Below are 24611 nucleotides of genomic sequence, written 5' to 3' on the forward strand. Positions count from 1 at the left end.
GCAAAACAGTTTCTTTAAAGTTCTGATGTTATTTTTACATAGTGTCAAAAACTCTTTCAAAAGTTTATGACATGACATAGAAGTTTAAATATAATAAACGCACGAAACCTTCACCTTTATGACTCACGTTTTTTTGGGTGGGGTAGTTGGCTGTTCCTCCTGGACAGATAACATTCAGAAGAAACGGTAGACAGTCCATTATTGAAGTTCGGCAGCAGTAGTAGCGACGAGAGACAAAAGAATACAACTTGGAAGTAAGTTGAGTTCAAGATGCAGAACGTTTCCTCAATCTATCCTTTTTTATTTTTTAGCTTTTTCTTCTATTTTTTTTAAATACCAGTGCTAACAATTTAACAACTGCATCTCCATCGGCAGGATGAGGCTGTGGCCATTTTTCATTTTCTATCTCCTCTGTGTGGTGGATGCCAACGGCGAGACCACGGTGAAGGACTTCACCAACCAGAAGGAAACCAAGATCTTAGGCCTGCTCACAATTGAGGAGAGCATGTATCACCTCAGGTAAGGTTGTGCTCCTAAACGTGAGGCCAGAGATAAAAGCCACCTCTCAACTTTTGATCATCTTATGGGAAAATCCCATTGCGCCATTCAACTCGATGACTTCTAAATTTTAATATTTACGATTTTGTTTTCTCTTTACAGTTGACTTCATTTGGTAACGTTTGTAGGCATGTATTTAAAATTTCTTGAAAAATTATTTTAGGGGTTAATTAACTTAAGCATGTAGGGTCCAGGAAGAATATCAACCAGTGAATTTTCTTCATTTAGAAAATTCTCTTTAATAGTAAAGACAAGTCTGAATTTCAGATAGGCTAATTCATTTCTTCAGAGTGGGAGATAAAATGTTTTAGAATGAAGCGTTATTTGTGTAAGTTAAAAATAAATACTTGAGCATGAGGTTCTTGTGTTTGTCTATTTGCAAATTCACCTACTGACTTTGAAATTGTATTTTATCGTGGTTTGGAGACTATTTAGGATTTAAAAGGCATCTGTTTCTTCCGTCACTGGGTAAACGTGATAAACATGGGATTGCACCGAGACATGACCCTCATCAACTCCTCGTCGTCGGCCTCAAATTCGTCCTCGCTGTTCTTGTCGGCGTCTTCGTCAGCCAGGAATCCATCGTCGTCCTCGCAGTTCGGTGCCTGGTCCGCCTGCTCCTGGCGTTGGGGTTGCTCCGGCTGGTCCAGCGACGTGCAAGGCTGGTCGTCCTCTTCGCTCCATCTTCGCTTCGACGGTTCAGGTGACGCGTCCACCATAACCAGCGTAGCCTTCAAAGGGGGCTGCTCGGGGGTGGGTGGTGGCGTTCTCGTCTGTTTGGCGACCAGCAGTCGAGGGGAGTCCGATGACGCCGCGTGAGACTTGCTGAAAGGTTTCTCGATCTCTGCTGAGGTGATCCGGGTCTGGATGCGAGGGACACTAGCGGACGAGAGCGAGGGGCTGACGGGAGTGTCAACGGGGTCCTCGGTACTTGTTTGCGAGTCAAGACAGGTGCAAGGTACAGATGGATCCGGTGTAGGTGAATCCGAGTTTTCTGTGGGCTCAACTTGGTTGATGTCCACAGAGTTTGGCCTGAAGGTGGACAAGCAAGACAGGTTCCCGGTGGGGGTGGAGACGCTGTTGAAAGTGATGGTGGCACACTTGGCTTCAGCCAAGCTCATGGTGGCATCGAAGGGAGCCGTCGACGGGTCGTTGCCGCCGTTGTTGGGCTGGTTCGGCCGTTGGCAAGATGGAGGGTCTTTCCCCGAGAAGCTGAACGAAGGGTTCGTTGCTCCGTAGTCTTCGCTGCTGAAGCTCACATCGTCCACTCGTGGCGTGCCGGCGCTCGGATTCACCTGATGTCAAAAGGTGAGCGGCATCCGTCAGCCATTCCGTCAATTCCATCCATTCGTTAGCATCAAATGGAAAATTCTGTTCAGTTTAGCCGTAACTCAACAACTCACCAGTTGAAACCATCGAAGGCTCTGCGGACAAAACAAGCACATTAAGAAGACGAGAACACGCATGCTTTTTAAGCTGATCCTAATTGTCCAGACATCTTACCACGTTGGGGTGCTTGCCCTGCGCCACGCAACCCCTCTCCAGGGGGTCCAGATGGCCCTTATGTTTCTTCTTCAGCCACAGAACCAAGATCACAGCACACCCAATCACCGTCAGGAAGGCCGTGCTGAGGAACAAGGCTTTGCCCAGGGTGCAACTGATGGCGCGGTCGTCTACCAGAGCGCTCAGAGGAACTGTGACCAAATTTCCTAAATATAGTTTTCAATCGTTTCAGGGATTTGAGGAGGATTCTTACTTGATTGGCTTTCAAACAATACATCCACCACCACGGTAGAGACAACGGCATCGCCTGACTCTCGGTCTCTCGCCATGACCTGCCACATATTGATATTTATACGATTTTTATCAGCTGCCTTTGTTCATATTTGTTAGACAATTGGGACCTCGGTTCGCAAGGGAACAGTAACACCTGAATGGACAGTCACTTGTTGGCTGCTGGGGGCTTACGTGCAGAAGGTGTTTTTGTCTGGCTTTGAGCTGATTGGTCCTGGCAATGAGGAGTCCCTCCTGAGTGACCCGGTAGATTCCCGTGTGATTGGACGTGGGGCTGAAGGTGAAGTAGATCATCGGATTAAATCCCTGCGAGACGGGATAGAGAGGACAATTGAACAAGGGCCAAGGACTTCATTGTACTGCGGATGTTGTGTCGGTAGACCTACGTGTTTAAAGTCCTGGTCTTGCACGTGTAACATCAACGCCCTGTTTCCGTAGGTATAAACCAGGGAAGCGGGACTCTTCCCCGCCGTCACAAAGCCGTGGTATTCAGCCATGTCGAATACTGGATGAAACCGGTTCACCGCCAGAACACGGACCAGCACAGTGGCGACAGTGTACTTCCTGGGGTCGTCGTCCTGAAAGGCCTGTGTCGAAGAAGTTCTCGATGGTGAGCCTTAAACCACGTCAAAACAATTTTAGGACTCAAGTCGAACTGGAACACTCACCATAACTTGAAGGTGCAGCGCTGGTGTGACGAGTCTATCCTTCACCGCTCGGGTGAACTTTACTTCTCCTGTCTGTCGGTCCATCAGAAAACGGCCGTGGTCATCTCCTGGCAAGCACAACACAGCATGGTTAAAATTCTAAGATGACCATTGGACATTTTTACTGCACTACCTGAAAGGATGGCATAGTTGACAGTGGCCTTGAGTCCTCTGTCTCCATCCACCGCATGGATTGGACCAGGAGAGAAATCCAGTACAAAGTCCTACAAGAACCAGATTAAGGTGATGGTCCAGAATAAAATGATTCAGGGAACCTCATTGGCAATTTACGGCCTAAGGTCCGAAACGAAGGCATGGATATGAGCAAAAGGCAAAAGCCAAGGGACAACCAACCTCTTTGCCTTCTGTGATATTGACGGTATAAACGGGACTGGTGCAAATGTGATTGGTCCGGTCCTGAAACAACAGCGTGCAGGGAAGGAACTGAGGGTACTGGTCGTCTCCATCTTGAACGTCCACCACGATGTCGGTGCTAGTGTTGAAGTGCTCTGCTGTGTTCATTTCCTGTCACAGAGAAGGATTGTTAAGGCCTTGATTGGTGTTTGCTCTCAAAAATCCCAATTTAAAAATAAAATAAAAATCTTACGGCTGCATTGATCGTGAGAAAGAGCTGAGTTTTGTTCTCATAGTCAAGAGCTTTGGCGAGCATCACCTCACCACTGTTGTGAAGATGGATTTTGAAGTACTCTGCGTCAGGCTGCAGAACACATAAGCATGTATGATCATGAGCTCAGCCTCATGTTAGTTTTCTCTCAATGTAGATCAACTTACAGATGATTGGTCAATGGAGTAAATGATCTGGTCATGGTCTGCATCAGTTGCCAGGACGGTAAACACGAGCGTATCGACCGGAGTCAACTGGATAACAAGCAGAATATTTTTTTTTTCAGTAAAAATGCAATTCTTTTCTGTCTGAGCACCCTACCTCGTTGATGACAACAGTTTGGATGGTGTCTTCTACAAATTCGGGCCAGTTGTCATTCTCGTTGAGGATCTCCACTGCGATCCTGGAAACGCTCTGCAGTGACAGTAGTAGACACATTTATTGATGTAAATTTTCAGGTTTCACTTTGAGTATTTTTCTTCTGATAGCTTTTTACTTCAATTATGTACAATCAAGTCAGTCAAGATTGGAATCTTGATCGATCCTAGGGCTTAATGAGGGGGGGGGGGGGGGGGGGGGAATCTGAGGTGTCAAATCCAGATCCAGAAAGTAGATTCCGTGCCACAGTTTGGCTTTAGCCAACCTGTAAGTAAACAAACTAGCTTCTGACAGCTGCTTAACCTGCCGGCTTGGTTGATTCAAAGCACCAAACTACTTTATTTTCTGGACCTGGATTTGACACCTTGGGTAAAAATATCAACTTTTATTCAAGTCCCAGCACTCTTTGCGAGCTCGCCTAAAACAGCAACATGTTACGTCACCCCCAATTGATAACATTTATGGCAAAATTCTTCTTTATATATTTACTTTTTGTGTATATGTGCATTTAGAATTCAAAACCTGTGCTTTTTTACTTAAGCCCAGAGTACCAATAATATTATTAGTACTGGATAATATTATACAGTACTTTTACCTCCGCTGAACTTTTCATGTCAAAAGTTTTTACCTGAAGCACGTTGTCTTCATAGCATGATAATTCCGCTATCAGCACAGGACCCTGCACCTGAAATACAGGAATAGGAGAAAGACATGTGACATGATGCTTAGTGATTTGTTTTGTGTGCGTGTTTGTTGTATCAAATCCACTGAACACAGTTCTGCAAATCTCCATGGAAGCTTGTGCAATATCTCATTTGTCAGGTACTGTAAAAACCAAAACCATAAACAAAAGACGTAAAGGAGATTGTGAATTTATTAGGAAATACCTCTCGGTCAAGCACTTTCTCCGGTGACGAATTCAAACGTATGACTCCTCCATCCAAAAAGAACCAATCGGCATCTTTCCCGTGGAGTCTCCACTCGACCCCTTCCATTGGGGGGTCCGCCATGAGGTCAGCCACCACTTCCCCACACAGGCTGTTTTCCGCCACCCTGGAGTAGACATCCTGACCTTCCAAGCAACCGCCCCAACCCGACGTCCCTGCGTCCCACGTGAGAAAATTCACAGAATTAAGTACTCGGTGGCTTCATAGAGGGCGGTGTAACGTACCTGCGACTGCATGTAGATGCAGGAAGAGCATCATCAGTAGGAGGGTCTGCTTCACTTTGGCAGTGGTGGCCATCCCTCAGCTCAGACAGACGTCAGGATCTCGAGCTAGCTGATGGCTGCAAGTTAGAATTGAGAAACAGCTTACTAACGTCATTACACGAAATAATCGCCACTTAAGAAGATGAACACTTAGGCCAACTACACAACTGTATTTTAATGATGGACATGATGGTGGTACTTTTAATAGTTTGAGTTAACTAGTATGACCATTCTAGTGATGAAAATGATGTATTCGTGTTCAAGGTGGGATCCCGTACCAACCTGCTTTTGTTAAATCCTCTGCGGCGGTAGCATCAGCCTCCATGTCCTCCATCCGACGGGAAACCCATTGCTGCTTCACAATTGTAAACAAACTTTTGGAGCAACAGCTTCAAGACAAAAGTGGCAAGAGAACATCCGCTCGACCCACCAATGCCTCCGGCGACGCACGTTAAAAAGCAGACAGCAGCTTACAGGACGTATCTAGGGATAAACGTCAGCTCAGGGGATAAAGCCTCCAGGGGGGTGGGGCTTACCTGGTCAGGGGTAAAATGGAGCCAATCAGATTAAGACGTTGCCTTTGAGGGCCCAGACTGTTGCCGTCGGTGAATTTAAAAGATTTGTCCGGCTCAAAAGACAATGTTGACCTTGAGAAACAGATTGCCATGCAAATGAGGCCCAGTACTCAGGTAGCAGTTGATAATCAAAACAGTAAATGATTCTTTTATGTCCTTCTTTCAAAAGTGTGTATTTTGTGTCATGCTGTTATTTTCTGTCTTCGTGTCAACAGTTGATTAACCCATGGAGCTCAAACCTTCCCTTGGTCGTGTAGGTTTAAAAACCCACCCAGTCAGCATCCAAGCGCCGCACTTTATCATCTTGATTTATTTTCTTTATAAATTCGAACAGGTGAGGCAGTGCTGCAACAGGTGACGTTGTGCAATGACAAGCATTGTCCACCAGGTGTCAGCAGAGATCCTAGGGCTTCATGAGTGGAGTTACAGTAAGTGCCGAGTTGACCTTTTCTTTTTATTTTTTTTTGGTGTGTTTTATGACTGATAAGAATGCTTAAATGTTTCTAGTTTGCTGATTTAAAATGATACTTAAAACATTGTATGACAGTTAGGAAAGGTTTTCGTGTTTCAAACACATTACATGTCATCAAAAACACGGTTGATAAAGTGGTGTATTTATTTTGGCACAATTGATGACAACAGTTTTCCACTCATATGGCATGTTAACACGATAAACTCTCAACTAAATCATTTCCTGTCCAGTTAATAAATGTTTTATGGTGTCATGAAAGTTAATAAAGTGGTTTGCAACAGCACATTGCTTGTACAGTTGAACGTTTTACAACGTTGACATTTTGACCCCGCTACAGATTATTTCTATTAGCATTATTTCCTATGGGAAAAAAGAAACATCTGTTTCTTGTCCACAGGGTCTCGTGGCTCCTCTCCAGGCTCCACACCGGGTTTAGCTGATAGCCAGGGGGATTGAGGAGAGAGGGGGAGGAAGAGAGCGAGAGAGAGAGTTAGGGAGTGAGAATCAACAGTGCTTGTCCGTGATGGGTGGAGAGACTCCCAACAAAACGAAGGAAAAGTAAGGAAGGAGAAAAAGACTCGCTGGTTGGTCACCTTGCAACTTTACTCACAAGCAGAAGAAGAATGAAGACTGTAAAAGTGTCAGTGAGCACTATGGTGTGTGTGGCCCACTGAGGGAATCCAGATGTTTTGTCTCCACACTCTCTGCAGGCTCTCTGGAACATCTTCTTGTTGAATGATATCAACGGACAGACAATGGAGAGCGTCCTAGTGTTGTTGTTGGACTTATTGTGGTTGGTGGCACAAGGAACGTCGGCAGCTCCATATCAGGACAACGGTAGGATTTCCGTATTTCTTTCGAGATGAGAAAAGATGAGTAACGTATTTCCCGCCAAACACACATAACGAACAAATGTTGACCTTAATGACTTCATCGTGTTTTTACTGTACATTGAACATTTTTGTTGAATGAGGAAATAGATAAAAAATACTCAAAAATGTGCAAAAATATTATATACAATATAATAATATACAAATTGCAGTTTTATTATATTTTATTATAGTGGTGATATATGAAAATTTGATCAATACACCATGAAATACACGTCAGCAAATATAGGATTGAAATCTTTTTTTTTTCTACAAAATAGAATTGAATAGAAGGTCTATTTTGTAGAAAGAAAATATTGCAATTGCTATTGCAATCTCTCATGTTACGTTCCATAACACACGAATAAACTGCAACAAGATCTCTTCCATCTGTTACAAATCAGATCCCAAAACTACTGTCAATTATTATCCATGTCAGTGTTTGAGCATAACGTCGTATGTGTCCCCCCCAGCGATTGACCTGTTGTCAGCTCTGAACATATCCCACTCAAAAAGCGGACTGTCCAGACTTCACAGTCCCACGGGTACCGTCTACAGAATCCGACCCAGAGCGCCTCACCTGACGCTCCCCGCTCAATATTCCCGAATCCTGCGCTCGGAATTCCAGGGAAGCATGGGCTTCCATTTGGTGGGCCAGCAACTTCAGCGCACCAACATCACCCTTTTATCTCTCTCCACATCGTCCGTTCTTCTCCAGCTTACCTCCTCCACCCTGGATGATGTTCTGCGTGTGGACTACCGAGCAGGAGCGGGTATCCGGGGCATTCTTTTCCCCGAGACAAATCCCTTTTCTTCAGGGGAATGGGTGCAGTTGGCCATCAGCCTGGAGCCAGACAGGCTCGTATATTTTGTGGACTGTCAAGAAGTCCGAGTTGTCCTCGTAAAAACGGAGGAAAAGTTGGGGCTGGAACTACCGCAAGATGTTGTTATCACCCTGGGAAGCACACCGGGGAGAAAAGACAGCAAATTTAGTGTAAGTTTTTGCACACTTGACATCTTCACTCGGATGTCTCTAGCTCGAAAATAAATGTACCTCTTTCCAGAAACGTTTGATGTGCCACACAGAAAGATAATCACACCGGAAAATCTTTAGACACATGTGATAATTGGGCTTTCCTGACTTAGGATGCCAAATTTTCCATTATCAGTTTGTTTAAGTTCAGATGCATCCTGTAAAAGAGTAACTAGCAAGATTGAACCTTTCCAAACAAGAAAGTTACAAATCAAAGGATTGAGACTAAACAGTCATTAAGTGAATAAGAGAAGAAGGTTAAAAATGTGAAAAAGGGGTCAAGTGGTTTGTTGAGTACACATTTAAGTCGTTTCAGATTGATTGGTATACAGAGAGGGAGACCAAAAAGATGCCTCAATGTGTTCTGTTTTGGCTCTGACTTTGCAGGGTCAGTTGAAAAAAGCTGAGCTCTCTCTAAAGGCCTATGAGACACGTCCTTGGCACTGTGACAACGTGACAGGTAAATATTTCCAACTTTTGAAAAAAGTGAGTGGAACTGGCTGTTTGAGAATGTTTCAAATGAAAGATAAACTGGTGCCGTGAATGCGTGTGGTCGTCTGTATGTATTAAAGTTTTTTTTCTTTTTTACAAAATGGGTTCAAAAATAGCTGACTGAAAAGGAAAAATCAGTTTAAAAAAGATTGAAAGAAAATAATCAAATTGTGATTAAAAATCAGATATAAAAAATATAGTAATCATTAATAAACACATATCATATATTTAAATTTTTAATTACATTTTTTAATTAAATTTAATTTAAAAATATTATTTAAAAAAATATATAAAAAATGATAATGAAAAATAATAGATAAAAAATAAAAACTTTTCAAATAAAAAAATATTAAAGATTAAAATGAACAATTTAAAAAAAATAAAAAATAAAAATATATATATATATATATATATATATATATATAAAATATATATTATATATATAGATATATATTATATATATAATATATATTATATATATAGATAAATATATATATCTATATATATATATATATCGTCCCAATCATGACGTTCGTATGATATATATAATATATATATATAAATAAATGAATTGAAAGAATATCAAATTATAAGCTTATACGAACATGCATCAACACGCCACTGTCTTTGTTGTCTTCCACACGTCTTCACATGTGCATTTGCTGTATACTCAACAACATATCAGGTAGCGCAAGCATGCTTTAGCGATAATTTAACAATTTCAGTGTGCCCAAGGCCACACTGACAGTCATTTCCTGCTTCTTGTTTACATCTTGTCTTGCCATCAGCGCCTATGCAAACATTTAAGTCAATTAACTTGGCCTGGAAAATTTCCAAGGCCTCGGGCAGGGGGGTCCACTGAACATTATGTTTACATACCAACCCTAAATGTGCTTTTAATTAAAACAAAAGTAAGGCAGGAATATCAGTATTCTATGAATCTTATTTGTTCTTTTTTTCTTCTAGACGCTCTGCCCGCATCCACTTCCATTGACAGCGCAGATTCTCATAATGTTAGTGGAGCAGTGCTGCAACGGGAAACTCCTTCCACCAGCGGTAAAGCAAAAAGGAAGCACAGAGCGCCGCTCCAGAGTGCTCATTATCCACCACACAGCATCCAAAGTCAGCAGCTGCAAAGGGGAGCGGTCCTGGGCCCACCAGGACTCCCCCAAGGGGGGAAGTCCATTTCCCAGGTCCACCGAGATGAAGGTCTGAGCAGGCTTGAGAGTAGACTGGAGGACCTGGTTCGTAAGATGGACCAACTTCAAGCTCAGGTGGAGACAACGCATATTAGCCATGTTTTTTTTTTTTTTACAGTGTAAACATTTGGGTTCATATTTACAATATTGTTTTTTTCATGAAAACACACTATTGTGTGCGGTGCCAATTAGGAATTTTTTAAACAAACAAAATAAATGTTTCATTTAAATCCTAATGAGAAAAATACGACTCTGTAAATTATACTTTTTAAAAACATACAGTAGTGACGTAAAGAATTCAAAACAAAACGTTTTTGTCACACTTTCTGGTGTGTACACCTTGGCCACCAGGGGGCACTATAATACAAACATGAATATACTATACTGGAGACTCAGCTCCTCTTCCAGCTTCTCAGTACAGCAGTAATAAATGTTCTCTGCAGATGATAAAGAATTTATGCCTGTGTGTATTGTTAAATTATCCATCTAGCCATATACGCTATGTGTATTTCGTGATAGAACGAGGCGCTCCAGTCACGAGTGCGCCACCTGGAGGGATGCGAGTGTGTCCGGCGGTCGTGCGTGTGGGAAGGCAGAGAGGTCGAGGACGGCCGACGCTGGCAGACCGACATCAGCACCGTGTGCACGTGCACCTCCGGAACGGTCACGTGTCAAGCCAACATCCGAGGTACCTGCATACACAAGCAAAATCATTTTCAGCAGGTGTAGGTCTTGGATGAATAACATGCTCTGTTGCCATGAGCGGGGGGACAACTGTGTTGCCGTGTGACCCGACTGGTCGCCTATCTGGTTTCATCCCATTAAAAACACTTGGTGCCTGTCGCTCATGACTCACAGCCCACAGCTGGTGAGCAAGTCTTCATTTTTGTTGGCTCTTGTCAAGGAGTTTGTTTTTGTTGCCCTATTATGACTTTTACAGGGACTCTTCAATGGGATAGGGGAAGGGGAGTGGGGGGGCGTTAAGACAGAAATCCCTACATAGCAAGAGTGGCCCTAATCCTCTATTATGAATATGGACTCAGCAATTCATGCTCTAATAATCTCAGGATTATGAAAGGGTCTGTTTAGGTCAAGTAGAAGAAAAGTTTTGTAGCCACAATTTGACACAAAGGTGGTTCTGCCTACCACTTGGCCTCCCCAGTGTGAACAAGGTCCTCATGTAATCACTTCCCGTTGTCTTCCTTTCCATCTCGCCGTTAATTGTTTGTGTGTGTCGGCCTGAGGAGATTCCAGATGCACGCACTTCATTCACACACGCACGCACACACACACACTTTGATCTCATTCATTCTTGGGTTGCTAGAGGAAATGTTTATTGGCTTCAGGCCTTCATAGTCTTCCTCTCTCGGTGATTACAACACACACACTCACAATTAAAGTAATTATCTCCCAAAAATCTAGAGCTAAGCAAAAGTCAATTGGTGAACTCCTACAGGGGCGCTGATGACACTTATGTGTGTAAATGCACATGTGTGTGTGTGTACGTGATACGCAATCTCCAGGAAATCCTCCAGATAAGTGTGGAAAGCCATTTGGGCATCTTATTCTCTATCACCAAGCATCTATTAGTACGCCCTTCATTCTTTCGAGTGTGCACTTACTAGTTGGATGTGCTCATGTTGCTAGTGCGGTACAGCTTACTAGTGGGTCTACTAGTACATTGCGGTGAATATGAAGGAAGTGGAATAGATGCTCAAAGGCTTTCTTCCCGTCGTCCCCTCCCTCCACACACAAGAGAAAAATGTGACATCACAGGCGTGCCGCTCTGTCATTACGAGTGGAGCCAGATGTTCCCCGTGCAGTGTGACCTGGTGAAAACCTGCTGCTGATTGGGGAGGGGGTGTGTGTGACACAATTATTTCCACATTCCTTTTTTTTTGTGGTTAGGAAGTGCACACACTTGGATACTCACCATTGTATAAGTCAACATTGACGCTTGTACTTCTCCTCAGACTGCGAGACACCGGACACAAGAGTTCATAACGTGTCGCATACTGTGAGCACGTGTGGGGTGAGTTTTGCAAAGATTTACATTGATGTTGGGGAAACACCAGTGAAAAGAAAACAACAATTCCGAAAAACAAATGCATCTTCAAAGTGAATGTTGTCGTTGAATAAATTACAAAATAATGAATAGAATAATAATACACATAAATAAAAGCAGTTCTAGAGAAAAGTTTAAAAAAGTAAAATATTTTAAGAATGTTTTTTTGTTGACATTTTTATCTTTTTTGCAACACAGGGAGGTGAGGGGGATTGTTCGGGCGTGGCGTGCCCGCCGCTGGACTGCACCCTAAAGGAGAGCGTACCTGGAGAGTGCTGCCAGCGATGCACAGGTAATAAGTCCAAATATATTTGGGGGTTATATTCTATTAGTATAAGCAATCATAATAATTCATATTAATGATAATTATTATAATGAATGATTATTTTTATGAGCTGAAATATCTGGCTTATCGTCAGGCTGCGTGCACTCAGGCGTGCGTTACGACCACAAAGCAAAATGGCGGCCAGATGAGAATCCGTGTGATATCTGCCACTGTTGGGTGAGTCTTTTTTTTTATTTTTTATTGAGCCAAGCCGCCAAGGCACATATTTTTATTTTACAATAAGTCGAATTTGACGTTATGCTTCTTCCCCAGGAGGGCACCGTTGTCTGCGAGAGGGAGCCTTGCCCCCCGTTGCCCTGTACCAACCCGGCGCCTCCTCCGTACCACTCCTGCTGTCCAGTGTGTCAAGGTGTGTGCACGTCTTGTCACGTGTGTGCTTTAAATATGATGGTAAATTTGTGTCTTCCAGATTGTAGTGTGAACGGTCAGCAGTTCCCAAACGGAGCTGTGATCCCAACAGGAGACCGCTGTGAAAAATGCTCATGCGTGGTACGGGCCACATTTCAAGTGACATCTTTTAAGCGTGGTCGTAAATACAAACGTTGTGTTTCAGGATGGAAATGTGCCATGTTTACCTCGTCCATGTCCCGCCCTCTTTTGTACAAATCCCGTGCACCGCGCCGGAGATTGTTGCCCACGGTAATCCCTCCTACCCAGAAATCGATCAATCGATTCTATTTAACAATTTACAAATGATGATGTGACTCGCAGGTGCGATGAGTGCAAGTACGAATCTCAAGTCTACCTGGATGGACAGAAGTTTCCGTCCACGGGCGACCCTTGTATCGAGTGCCGCTGCTCTGTGAGTTGTGCATCGTGTCCAAGGGTTTTATGATGTTGCCGTGAGTCGAAAGCAAATAGTTCTTACGTGGTCAGGCAGGTGAAGTGTCCTGCGAGCGCACGGAAGCGTCGTGTCCCGCGTCACGTTGCAGCCACCCGGCCAAACGCAAGGGAGAGTGTTGTCCAACTTGCAACGGTTTGTAATCTACAAACACATGATAACATTAGATTATATCTGTGTGAAATGAAATGAAATAAATCCATCAAATCTATATTCAGAAAAAGAAATATCAATGTATTCTTTTTCATTTTAGTTTTGGCATGGAAAAGCCATCATTTGTAAGAAAAAGAATATATTCAAGAAAAATATAGTATAAGGAAAATAAATTGAATATTTGACCCAAAAAAAAATAATAAAAATTTTAAATTTGCTTGGACAGAGTGCGAGTTTGAGGGGAAGGTGTATGCAGACGGAAAAGCTTTTGTCCCGCCCGGAAGTGGCCCCTGCCTGCAGTGCAGGTGTAAGGCAAGTCCTCCTCAAACCAACATTTGTTTTTTTCAATTCTTTGAAATTTCGCTTCACTCCGCGACATTCTTTTGGCGCACTGCAGAGCGGCAATGTCGTTTGCCATGAAGAAAAGTGTCCACCCTTGCAATGCTCCGACCCCGTACGAGACCCGCATCGCTGCTGCCCCGTCTGCAAAGGTCTCAGCAGACACTACATTAGGTACACTTGGGCGGCCGGATGACATCATCTTGATCTCCACGTAGAATGCGTGCTGGACGGCTCCGAATACGAAGACGAGTCCAAGCGGCACACCGAGGATCCGTGCTCCAGCTGCTCGTGTGTGGATGGAGACCCTCAGTGCACCCAGATGAACTGCCCCCCCATCACTTGCCAGCATCCCACCAAGACCGCCGGTAACTAAACATTCACGTGAGGTGTGAAGTTGGGATTGAAACAGAATATTATCGCAGGACAAAGTCATCATTTTATGTGAATAAAATCTTAATTTTGTGAGGAAAGTGAGAAAATATTTATCCGAAAAATATATAGTAAAAGAAAAAAAAAGTACTAGAATAAAACAAAATGAGATTTTTTTTTTACACTTTGAGAAAATAAGTCTTCATTTATTATTGTAAGAAAATTATTTATATTATTATCAACATTACAAGATACAATACAGTTGTCATATTAAATATGAATATTAAACATGAAATAATAATATAGGAATAGTAATCTAAAAATCAAATAGTAATATTAAAAAGACAAAATGTGTGCATCTGACGTCAGGCTCCTGCTGCGCGCTGTGCGACAGCTGCACGTATCATCACCGTATCTACGGCAACGGGCAGACGTTTGGGACGCCCGAGCGGCCGTGCCACGTCTGCACCTGCCGGGTGAGCATGCCGCTGACAAATTCCTCTTCAGATTCCTTCCTGCTCACCCCCCCTTTTTGCAGCACGGCACTGTGGAGTGTGAGAGAAGACCTTGCCCAGCCCTCAACTGCACCAACCCGTATACAGCTCCCGGAGCGTGCTGCCCAAAATGTCCAGGTATCTCGCAGTGGTTTCAGTTTCACCCTAATCGATCACCTTCTTCATTCCGATTTGTATGTTTCCCCCTTCGGTTAGACTGCTTGTTTGACAAGCACGTGTTTGTGGACGGCCAGGCCTTTCCCAACCCGACCGGCACGTGTGAAGAATGCAGATGTTCGAGCGGCACCGTCGACTGCCAGCGGGCTCAGTGCCCTCGGCCTCGCTGCAACGCGCCGCTCGTGGGCCAGTGCTGCAGGAACGACTGCAACGGTCCGTGCTCAACAATCTCGACTGAAAAATCATTTCAACTGTCGCCGTGCATAATAGTGCCACCACGTGACTTGTCGCCATTCAGGATGCAACTACGCCGGGAAAGAGTATCCCAACGGTCAACAGTTTGCTCATCCCACCGACCCATGCAGGACCTGCAGCTGCCTTGTGACTATTCTCATCCTCACTGGCTCATTTATGACCTAAGCCAATCATGTCGAGTCATTTGTTGTCGTTTAAAAATAGACTTTTTCATATAAATGTAAGTATGAAATGAAATTTGTGTGGTAAATCCATTTGTCTCCTTCAGAATGGAAATGTCCAATGTCTGATGAAGAGGTGTCCACACCTGTCATGCCCCAATCCGCAAGTGTTGCCTGGAGAATGCTGCCCCCAGTGTCCTGGTGAGGAAGTGCAAGCAAAAAGCATCATTCAGATTGAAAGAAAGCACAAATGTACTCAAAATTCACTTGGATTCAATTTTTTTTTTTTATGTGGCTGCAGCTCCACCTCTGGACTGCGAGTTGGATGTCCAAACGTACCGACACAGCGAGCGCTTCTACTCGCCGTCGGACCGTTGCCAGTTGTGCTCGTGCGACAACGGCACCGTTCATTGTCAGAGGAAGCCGTGCCCCTTCGCCTCATGTTCCCATCCTGTCACCCGGGACTGCTGCCGTACCTGTCAAGGTATAACGTGGGATTTCCTCTTTTGTTTATCACAATGATTAAAAAAACCCAACAGATTTAACATTTTTTTTAAAATGTTGTATTAACATTTGTTTATTTTATTATATCATTTAATAATTCTTTCATTCCACATCCCACCCGTCCACTTTGAAAATCCAACATGGCCGCTAAGCTCACCCCTGCCGTATTTCCATCAGGCTGCCTATACGAAAGTCGAGAGCGCGCCAACGGGGAGATGTGGGACGACGCTTCGGACCTGTGCTCTGCGTGCGTTTGCCGAGAGGGGTCGGTCAGGTGCGAGAAAAAACATTGCCCCCCCAGCAACTGTAAGCATCCTGTGCAGCGACAGTGCTGCAAATCCTGTGAAGGTAAGCAAAACTTCATCTTGACCTTCATCCACAGCATATGCAGTCAATATTGTCACCTTTTGCGCAGGCTGCTTGTATAACGGAAGGGAACACGTCGACGGCACGGAGTTCACCGACGACAAGGACCCCTGCTCTGTGTGCTACTGCTACGCGGGCGAGGTGGTCTGCACCAAGCTACCCTGCTACGGAGATTGCCGCCATCCGTACAAAGCGCCCGGACAATGTTGTGGAGAGTGCCAACGTGAGTTGCGACAAAAACATGGAATGAAATCTTTTGAGTTTTGTTTTCAAATGAGTCATTGCTAAAAAATAGTGGAAGTTGGGTTAGGTAAGAACATTATTCCAAATCGTTGTCTTCATTTATAAGGCTGCTTTTACAACGGAGCAGTGCTGGACAACGGACAGTCCATTCCTGACCCGGGGAATCCTTGCTCGGAGTGCACCTGCCAGGTACCAAAAAAAAAACCCCACATATATTGATTTTACAGCTAACAAATGTGTGTTTGCTTTCAGACTGGCACTGTGCGCTGTGTGAAAAAGTCGTGCGCAGTAACGCTGTGTCCTCACCCGCTCACAAACGCGTGCGGATGTCCCGTGTGTGACGGTAAGTTGTACCGATTGTGCGATTTATTTTTGGTTTTACGACTGTCCGAGTGAGCTCGTCCTCTGCCGTATGATTTCAGGTTGCCGTTTCCAAGGTGTGAATTACCTGGACGGTCAGATCGTAACAGGAGAAGAGAACAGCTGTCAGGAGTGCACCTGCTCAGTGAGTACGACAATCGCCAAGATACAACAACAAACGCACAAAATGCTCGTCGTCGTTTTCCTCAGAGAGGCGAGGTGGCTTGCGTACAGAAAAGATGTCCCGTCGTGTCCTGTTCTCATCCGGCGCTGGACGGATGCGCGTGCGGCGTGTGCGACGGATGCAACTTTGAGGGGCGGAACTGTTTGGACGGAGAACGATTTGCGCATCCGACTGATCGTTGTCAGCTCTGCTCATGTCGGGTACACAATTTGTATTATTTCTTATGATTGGCGGCCAGCTTGAGTGTCCAAATATTTTCATAATATTAGGAATAAAGTATCCGCCTTGTTTTGGATGAACACTTATTTTATTTATATTTACATTATTTCCGAAAAATATTGTATATTTACTGTTATGTATAAGATGATATTATATGAAAGGCAATTTTTCACAAGATGTGACTCAAAAGTGAGTCGCAACTTATTTACAAGAGCTGACAACAAATAGAAAGTACTTTGTTTTGCATGTACCTGCGCCTGCAGAACGGCGACGTGCTGTGCACACGCGTGTCGTGCCCGAGCGCCGCCTGCTCGCATCCGGTGACCCCCCCTGGCGAGTGTTGCCCCGTCTGCACTGGGACGTGTCGCCATCACGGCAGGGAATACCAGTCCGGCTCGACCTTCCTGTCGCCCTCTGACCCCTGCTCTTCCTGCTCCTGTCTGGTCAGTCTGGCTTCCATAGAACCCTCCCAAACCTCTTGAAGAATATTAAAAATGTGTCTGCGTTGTTAAGGAAGAGGTGGTGAGCTGTCAGAGGAGACCTTGTCCCGTGCAGTGTTCCCACCCCGTCCCTTCGGACTCCTGCTGTCCCGTGTGCGACTCCTGCCTGTACGAGGGCGTGGTCCGCGCCCACGGCCTAACCTTCGCGCCTTCCTCCGATCCTTGCCAGCGTTGCACCTGCGTCACAGGCACGGTCACCTGCGTGCCCCCCGTGTGCCCGCTGACCCCCTGCGGCCGAGCCGTCACCAAACCGGGACGCTGCTGCCCCGAGTGCACGGGTACTGCAATGTGGCTACTCAATGAAGCTGTAAATTTGACATTCAAGGACTTTTCAAGACATTGTGTCGTCGTGTTTGTAAGGATGTATGGTGGATGGACAAGAGTACATCGACGGGCAGACGTTGACCTCGGACCGCTGCTCCACATGTACCTGTCAGGTAAAAAATTTCTCAATTTAAGTCACCGCCATTTTCAAGGACTGACATTATCGTATACGCCGCAGGCTGGCGATGTGCAATGTTCACCTCCGCAGTGTCCCCAGCTGACCTGCATGCATCAGCTGACCGAGCCGGGGGCTTGCTGTCCTCGCTGCAGAGGTAAACGTGCTCATCGTGGGGAAATAAGCAAAGACCACTTCTGTTCTTTTTTTTTACAGTATCGATCAAAATTCAATTGCCGTTTTGGCTTCTCACTTGACCCCAGGTTGCATGTACGACGGAGTCGAGTACGCCGAAGGAAGCAGCTGGTTCGCCGACTCGTCCCACTGCCGCAGCTGCATGTGCGTGGACGGCGTGACCACCTGCTCCCAAGTCCGTTGCCTGTCCCCTTGCAGTAATTTCATCAAGGTGCCCGGGGAATGCTGCCCCGTGTGCGCCGGTAGGTGAAGAAGATACCGCGGGCTGTCTTCTTGTGGTATTTGATTTTTATATTTTTTACCCAGACTGCGTGTTTGAGGGGAAAGTGTACGGCCCAGGAGACAGCTTCCATCCGGCTGGAGACCCCTGCCAGATTTGCACCTGTGAAGTAGGGAAAAAAACACGGAGCCACATAGAAACACCTATTCCATTTTTTACAGCTAGTAAAAAAAGTAACTAACCCATGTGTGTATGCAGGTGATGCCAGACGGAAAGCAGCATCTGCGTTGTTATCAAAAACAGTGTCCCAGTCTGGTGGACTGTCCCAAGAACAACATCTTGTTCTCTGGACCCGACGCTTGCTGTCCTGTCTGCGCACGTCAGTTGCAGAAAGTGAAAATATGCGACCCATTTCAATAGCCTGAATTTCCAAATTCGTCTTAAAAACGGTCTTAAAACGTCAATATTTTTTTCTGCTCGACTTAACTTGCAGACATTATATTGAGTGAAGTAAAACAAATCGAGTTCAAGCAATTTACGGACTGTCATGCTTATGCAATTGTGTAATGTGCATGCGTGTGTGTGTCTGTGTGTGTGTGTGTGTGTGTAACCAGAACCTCTGAGCAACTGCACGACGACGCTGAACGGCAATGAAGTGCTGGCTAAAGACGACCCCTGTTTCACATGCCAATGCAGGGTAACACAATACACCAACAACACTTGACAAAAATGGTGACCTTTTGACATTCTATTGCTTTGCGTGTGTTTAGGACCTAACGTGGACGTGCTTGCATCGAGGCTGCCCACCGCTGACTTGCCCTCCCGGCGAGCAGTTGACCCCTCCCGACTCCTGCTGCCCAGTGTGTAAAGGTGACGGCGAGCCTCCTGGATCTCCGCGTTTCTCAATTTCTCCTTTCCGCTGACATCCCTCCCGGCTTATGGCGCAGATTGCGTGATCGAGGGTCAGAACCAACGCGTGGCGAGCGGCAGCAGCTGGACGGATAGCGCCGACGACTGTGTCACCTGCACCTGTAACGTAAGTTGGATGGTGGATGGTGGATGGGGTGGGAAAAATTCTCAATCATTTTTTTTCGTGTGTGTGTGTCACACAGTTGGGCTATATCGAGTGTAGCATCGAGAACTGTCCATCCACGCCTTGTCCTAATGGTCAGAAAAAAGTGAAGGTAGCGGGCAAATGCTGCCACAAATGTCAAGGTAAGACAAGCAGACAGCTGGGTCGTGCTTGGGCTGTATGTTTACATGTTTGTGTGTTGTAGATTGGGGCGTGTCATGTGTGCACTTGGGCATCGTGTACCAGTCCAACGAGCAGTGGCAGGTGGACGAGTGCACCGGTTGTACTTGCGTGTCTGGAGACGTGCACTGTCGCAGTGAACGATGCCCTCCCCTCAGCTGCAATACGGTCAGAACCCACCCAAAAAAAAAAGTGAAAAGCAATATTTTCAAATCAATAGAATTGATTTAAAAATATTTATATTTGAAAATATTTTCAAATCATAAATGTCATTTATCATGATTACTAGTATTTTCAAATCAATAGAATTGATTTAAATTGATTTAAAAATATTTATATTTGAAAATATTTTCAAATCATAAATGTCATTTATCATGATTACTATTATTTTCAAATAAATATAATTTATTATTATGATCCAATCCATACATAGGACGAGATGTACAGATCACGAGATTCAAATAAATAGAATAAATAGAATTTATTATTGTTATTTTCAATGATTGATATTTTAAAATAATCAATGTCATTTATCATTATTATTCTTATTTTGAAATAAATATCATTGATGCATACATAGGACGAGATGCCATCGGTGGTCCCGGGCTTGTGCTGCCCTCACTGCATCCCTCGTCCGGCCACGTGCATCGCCTTCGGCGACCCTCACTACCGCACCTTCGACGGACGCATGCTGCACTTTCAGGGGGCGTGCACTTACGTCCTGGCGCAGGACTGCCAGGGCGGAGACTTCAGGTCTGAGAGTTCACCATGGCAACGGGAAAAGCACTGGGATGACACCTTTGCTTTGTTTTTTTTTCAAGTATCCACGTCACAAACGACGACCGCGGTCGTCAAGGAGTGTCGTGGACTAAAGAGGTGACCGTCTTCATCGGTGATGTCACAGTGCGGCTGCTGCAGGATTGGCTCGTAAAGGTTTGTGTGGGGGGGGGAAAAAAGTGGAACACCATTTTTTTGTCTTGATCGTCTCACCCGATTGCGCTCCTCAGGTAGACGACGAGACGGTGAAATTGCCGTTCCTCAGAGAACCGTACATCTACGTGGAACGAAAGGCCAACACCATCCTGCTCAACAGCAACATCGGCGTCAAGGTCTGCTCTCGTTTTCCTCGGAGAAGAAAAGACAAAGTATTGATAGCGCTCTGGTGTCCAGGTGCAATGGAACGGCCGTTCCCACCTGGAGGTCAGCGTTCCGGGCTCCTACAAGGGAATCACCTGCGGTTTGTGTGGAAACTTCAACAACTACCATCAGGATGACCTACGCATGCCCGGCGGCCAGATAAGCTTGTCGGAAGCGGAATTTGGCAACAGCTGGAGGGTAACTAAGACAATCTTGGTTTTTTTTGGCTTTAGGTTTCAAAGTAGGGTTTAAAAATAGAGTTAGGGTTTCAAAGTAGGGTTCAAAACTAGGGTTAGGGTTTCCAACCAGGCTTAGGTTGGGTTTCAAACTATGATTAGGGTCGAGTCACAACAAATCCTCCCAAAAATGTTCCATTGGCTCCCAATGAGACATGAGAAAAAGGTCTACTGTGTGACCACCAGGTAAGAAACGGAAGCCACTCCCTGGCATCGTGCCGCCCGGGCCAGGACGTGGACCCCTGCAAGGAGGCGGGCTACCACGCCCGTAAGAACGCCAACGCACGCTGCAAGGTCCTGAAATCGGAGGTGTTTAGGCCGTGCCATCGCGTGGTGCCCCCCGAGCCCTGGTACGCCGCTTGCGTCTACGACCTGTGCGCTTGCGGAGCCAACACCGACGAATGTCTGTGCGACGCTCTGGAGGCCTACGCCGGACAGTGTCGAGAGGCCGGCGTGGTCCTGCATTGGAGGGGACCTTCGTTATGCGGTGAGTGGTAAAAAAAAAAAAAATCAGATTCATCAAATGGAAATAAATACGGTTGCTTGACCTCCACAGCGGTGAGGTGCCCGGTGGAGAGGGGCTTCGTGTTTGACGAGTGCGGCCCGCCGTGCGCCGTCACCTGCTTGAACGTGGGGGCGCCGTTGGGGGTGCTGGAGAGCCACTGCTTCAAACCCTGCGTTCCCGGCTGCCAGTGCCCCGCTGGTCTAGTGCTGCACAACAACTACTGCATCCATCCCAGCAAGTGCCCCAAGATCATCCACGGCAACCAGTCGTGACACCTCAATCTATTCTCTGATTGGTCGCCAGCAAGCATCTCACGGCTACTGATCCTTTTGAGTCTTCAATGAAGCCAACACGGTTTTAAAATGCACTGCCTGTGCTAAAATTCAAACCTCCAAACGAACCTCAGTGACTGAAGATGCAGTACTATTTATAAACCACAAGGTGTAGTAGTTTTACCTGAACGTTCACTTCTAATTGTTTTTAAACACGTTTCTAAAATATGTTGATGTACTGTGTTTCAAATATTCTGCAAGCACTGTGGAATCTCACATTCGCTCAGGTTTTCCTTTTTTTGGAGGGGGGGTGACGAATAAAGCTCTTACTAATATCCAGTCTGTATGAATTATTGTAGTCACAATTATCAACAGCTAATTATAATCACAGATGATTTTTTTTTTTAACGTAAAGCCCTGACAGCCTATTTCTCACTGGATCCTTCTGTCCTCTTGGTGATTGTGGTAACCATAGCAACAGTTTGTATAATTAATGAGCCAGCAGGACGCACCATGGAGAAGGTAAGGAAGGTTCTTATTGAGAATTATTTCGTTCGGGTTATATGTTGAACTTGTTTATTGTGTTGTCGTGAGAGAAGGAGACGAGTTCTGGGAAAAGGCCAATTGCCCCTACCGCATCGAAAGTAATCATCGACAACTTGCATTATACCAATTAGTTTTCAGAAGGAGACAGGAAATGATCCTACTTTGAATGTCCTCCTCAAAATGAACAGCATGAAGGAGAAGAAGGGAAAAAGTCAAGGAAAAGGTCTTGAATTCCAAAAATTGTCACCACAAAAATAAAAGAGTAGCTTGTATGGAGGAGGTCTTAAACCCATTAAATCAAAAAGCACTCTCGGAGATAGTTCTTCAATCCAAAATAAAAAGCTATTTGATTAGATTGAACATAAATCTCCGGGTTGACTTCCATACAAGAAAAATAAAACAATAAAACATAATCTAGTAATGACTTTAGTGATTTTGGGGCTTTTAGTGGTTGAAAAACGTGTATCACTACTCGTCCTTCAAACCCAAGAAAAGCCCAAAAGGTCAGCAAACACCTGTCTTAAATCCCTCATCATAAGTGGGAGGTGGCTTCAAAGAAGGAGGAGACCTGACTGCCACTGGTCCTATCTGGCTTCACATATAGAACACAAATATTTCATAGGCCAGACCACAAATAAGAATGAGATTAATACAATCGATATAAAAAATGAACAAGGCTCCAACATTGACTCTTGACCTACGAGTTTAATTTGCTCTTTCAACAACATCGCAACTCAATTTATTGGGACACATTATTTGCAGTCTTAAAAAGAAAGCAAAAATAATCAATCATTTTCAAATAAAAAAAAAAATTGGACACTTTGTTCAGCTATACTGGGAACTCCAGCTGCTCAATGCAGGACGTATGGACACGCTCCAAGTATGCAACAGTCCACCCGACACTGTGCTCAAGTGTCCTCACCAAACCACACAGGTAGAATAATAATCATGATGATAATAATCATAGTCATAATCATGTTTCATGATGCATCATCTCCATTCATGCTCATTCATGTTCTTGCACAACACAGAGGAAGACACAGGCAGAAGAAGACATGAGAGGAGTACGAAGACTCCAAAAGGCAGCAAGACAAAGCTGGGCCAAGTCAGAGGCTCAAAATATTAGGAACAGCTCACAGTGTGGTACTCTACAAGTGTGTTTGTGTTTCTGAGAGTTCAGATTGGTGACAGAAGGCATCCAGAGCCTTGTAGCCTGTTCCTGGCCAGTTCAAAGGTCAGAGGTGAGAGATGAAGCTTGGAGCGTGGCATCCCGTTCAGACGTCCTCCTCTTGAACCGAGTCAAATACGACGCGGTGACTCGTTTGCTTTATGGCGAAATGCTGCAGAAATACTACAGTAAGGATAAGAGGTCGTACGAGCTTGGAGTGTTTTGGGGTTTCTCCTCACATTTTGGATCACCTGATTTGTGATGTCACAGGCGTGCACGAGTGGGAGGCTTTGACGCCATGGCGACGGCACCGTGAAGAGATTTGGCTTGAGGAGCTAGCGGAGGAAGCTTTAGCGTGCGACGACATGATGGCTTTGGCCGAGCTGCCGGGAGCGTTTCAAATATACCATAGGTACCACTGTTCAATTTCAAATCTGACATAATGATCCAACTTTTTTTTTTTTTCTCATTTCATCTTCTCCAGTTCCAGAAAAGAATGCTTGACTGCAGTTTCTCTTTTGTATAAATTAAACATCTGTCGTCGACAAGAGATGGATGAACTAACAGCGTTGGTGGACAGGTCCGAACAATTCCTCCACATGTTTTTGGATGATTCAATCTTGATTTTGTTTTTTTTTGGGTGTATCTCTGTAGGCTGGACAAGGAAAGCCTGCCATTGTTGCGTTTGTATATTCGATCAGCGACACTGAGAGCTCAAAATGAAAAAAGAGCCTACGGTGCATATATGGCCGTCGTGGGTCAATCCTGGCACGCTTGGTGAGATGAAACAATTTCAACGTTTTTGATCGTCTACGAATTGATTCCGTGGTATTGCAGGCCGCGTGTTGACAGTCCACACAAAGAAGAGCGAGCTGCCACGTTACTACGCGCCGATGACGACATAGACGTCGGTGATGATCGATCATCACGAAAAGTACTGCTCGATAATCCAGAATATCAAGATTTTACAATTTCAGTCTTTCTATGAAGTTAGGATTGTTGTTGTATCAAATTCTCAACGACAGTCATTACTGGAGTTATTGGTGCTGACTCAGCAGAAGGAGATAAAGCAGCTGGTGCGTTTGTTACAAGGAATCACTTTGGAGGACGTACAAAGAGAAGCTCTCACAGATTCTCTGAAAACAAGTAA

The 24611-nt window shown here is 44.9% G+C and overlaps 3 protein-coding genes and 2 long non-coding RNA genes across 6 annotated transcripts in view; 2 read left to right on the forward strand and 3 right to left on the reverse strand.

Annotated features, from left to right (window-relative positions):
• kcp (kielin cysteine rich BMP regulator) lies at positions 1-22086 on the forward strand. Of its 2 annotated transcripts, XM_085914045.1 has the most exons (49): positions 2-254; positions 376-519; positions 6182-6275; positions 6717-7156; positions 7662-8182; positions 8609-8681; positions 9680-9987; positions 10432-10600; positions 11886-11944; positions 12176-12269; positions 12397-12479; positions 12576-12672; positions 12733-12812; positions 12877-12962; positions 13035-13125; positions 13200-13299; positions 13544-13629; positions 13715-13808; positions 13875-14024; positions 14398-14504; positions 14567-14660; positions 14739-14912; positions 14998-15080; positions 15223-15316; positions 15417-15599; positions 15797-15967; positions 16035-16208; positions 16335-16417; positions 16481-16571; positions 16651-16733; positions 16799-16972; positions 17255-17434; positions 17505-17769; positions 17852-17928; positions 17994-18087; positions 18194-18367; positions 18432-18514; positions 18604-18724; positions 18960-19042; positions 19116-19215; positions 19293-19381; positions 19458-19560; positions 19623-19765; positions 20178-20350; positions 20419-20530; positions 20605-20706; positions 20768-20932; positions 21157-21457; positions 21527-22086. In XM_085914045.1, exons 4-49 carry the CDS (start codon positions 7075-7077, stop codon positions 21745-21747), a joined length of 6270 nt encoding a protein of 2089 aa, XP_085770171.1. In that variant the 5' UTR covers positions 2-254; positions 376-519; positions 6182-6275; positions 6717-7074; the 3' UTR covers positions 21748-22086. The 2 variants fall into 2 exon arrangements, with proteins under 2 accessions (XP_085770172.1, XP_085770171.1); XM_085914046.1 differs by lacking the exon at positions 16799-16972 and having other exon boundaries at positions 1-254.
• On the reverse strand, positions 608-5306 carry LOC147055291 (protocadherin-15). The gene is made up of 15 exons (XM_085913718.1): positions 5234-5306; positions 4950-5164; positions 4691-4747; positions 4006-4098; positions 3852-3938; positions 3667-3777; positions 3414-3584; positions 3193-3283; positions 3021-3127; positions 2739-2939; positions 2527-2658; positions 2315-2393; positions 2062-2252; positions 1962-1982; positions 608-1853 (listed from the first exon to the last, which is right to left on the reverse strand). The coding sequence occupies exons 1-15, from the start codon at positions 5304-5306 to the stop codon at positions 1020-1022; spliced, it is 2463 nt and encodes an 820-aa protein (XP_085769844.1). The 3' UTR covers positions 608-1019.
• LOC147055292 (uncharacterized) lies at positions 20204-22777 on the reverse strand. Its single transcript, XR_015066388.1, has 3 exons — positions 22455-22777; positions 20588-20722; positions 20204-20509 (listed from the first exon to the last, which is right to left on the reverse strand). It is a non-coding gene; the product is annotated as an uncharacterized LOC147055292 (long non-coding RNA).
• The window catches only part of LOC147055293 (uncharacterized), a 4690-nt gene continuing 2257 nt past the window's right edge, over positions 22179-24611 (forward strand). The window contains exons 1-9 of the mRNA XM_085914052.1: positions 22179-22269; positions 23123-23227; positions 23325-23398; positions 23474-23649; positions 23732-23873; positions 23946-24041; positions 24116-24238; positions 24299-24395; positions 24487-24607. Coding sequence (XP_085770178.1) covers positions 22261-22269; positions 23123-23227; positions 23325-23398; positions 23474-23649; positions 23732-23873; positions 23946-24041; positions 24116-24238; positions 24299-24395; positions 24487-24607 — 943 coding nt within the window. The 5' untranslated portion in view covers positions 22179-22260. The remainder of the gene's footprint in view (positions 22270-23122; positions 23228-23324; positions 23399-23473; positions 23650-23731; positions 23874-23945; positions 24042-24115; positions 24239-24298; positions 24396-24486; positions 24608-24611) is intronic.
• Positions 22913-24611, reverse strand: part of LOC147055294 (uncharacterized) — a 2964-nt gene continuing 1265 nt past the window's right edge. The window contains exon 3 of the long non-coding RNA XR_015066387.1: positions 22913-24597. This is a non-coding gene — a long non-coding RNA (uncharacterized LOC147055294). The remainder of the gene's footprint in view (positions 24598-24611) is intronic.

The sequence above is a fragment of the Syngnathus leptorhynchus genome, chromosome 6, assembly GCF_054491065.1.
Source record: "Syngnathus leptorhynchus isolate UIUO chromosome 6, UIUO_Slep, whole genome shotgun sequence".
Taxonomy (NCBI): domain Eukaryota; kingdom Metazoa; phylum Chordata; class Actinopteri; order Syngnathiformes; family Syngnathidae; genus Syngnathus; species Syngnathus leptorhynchus.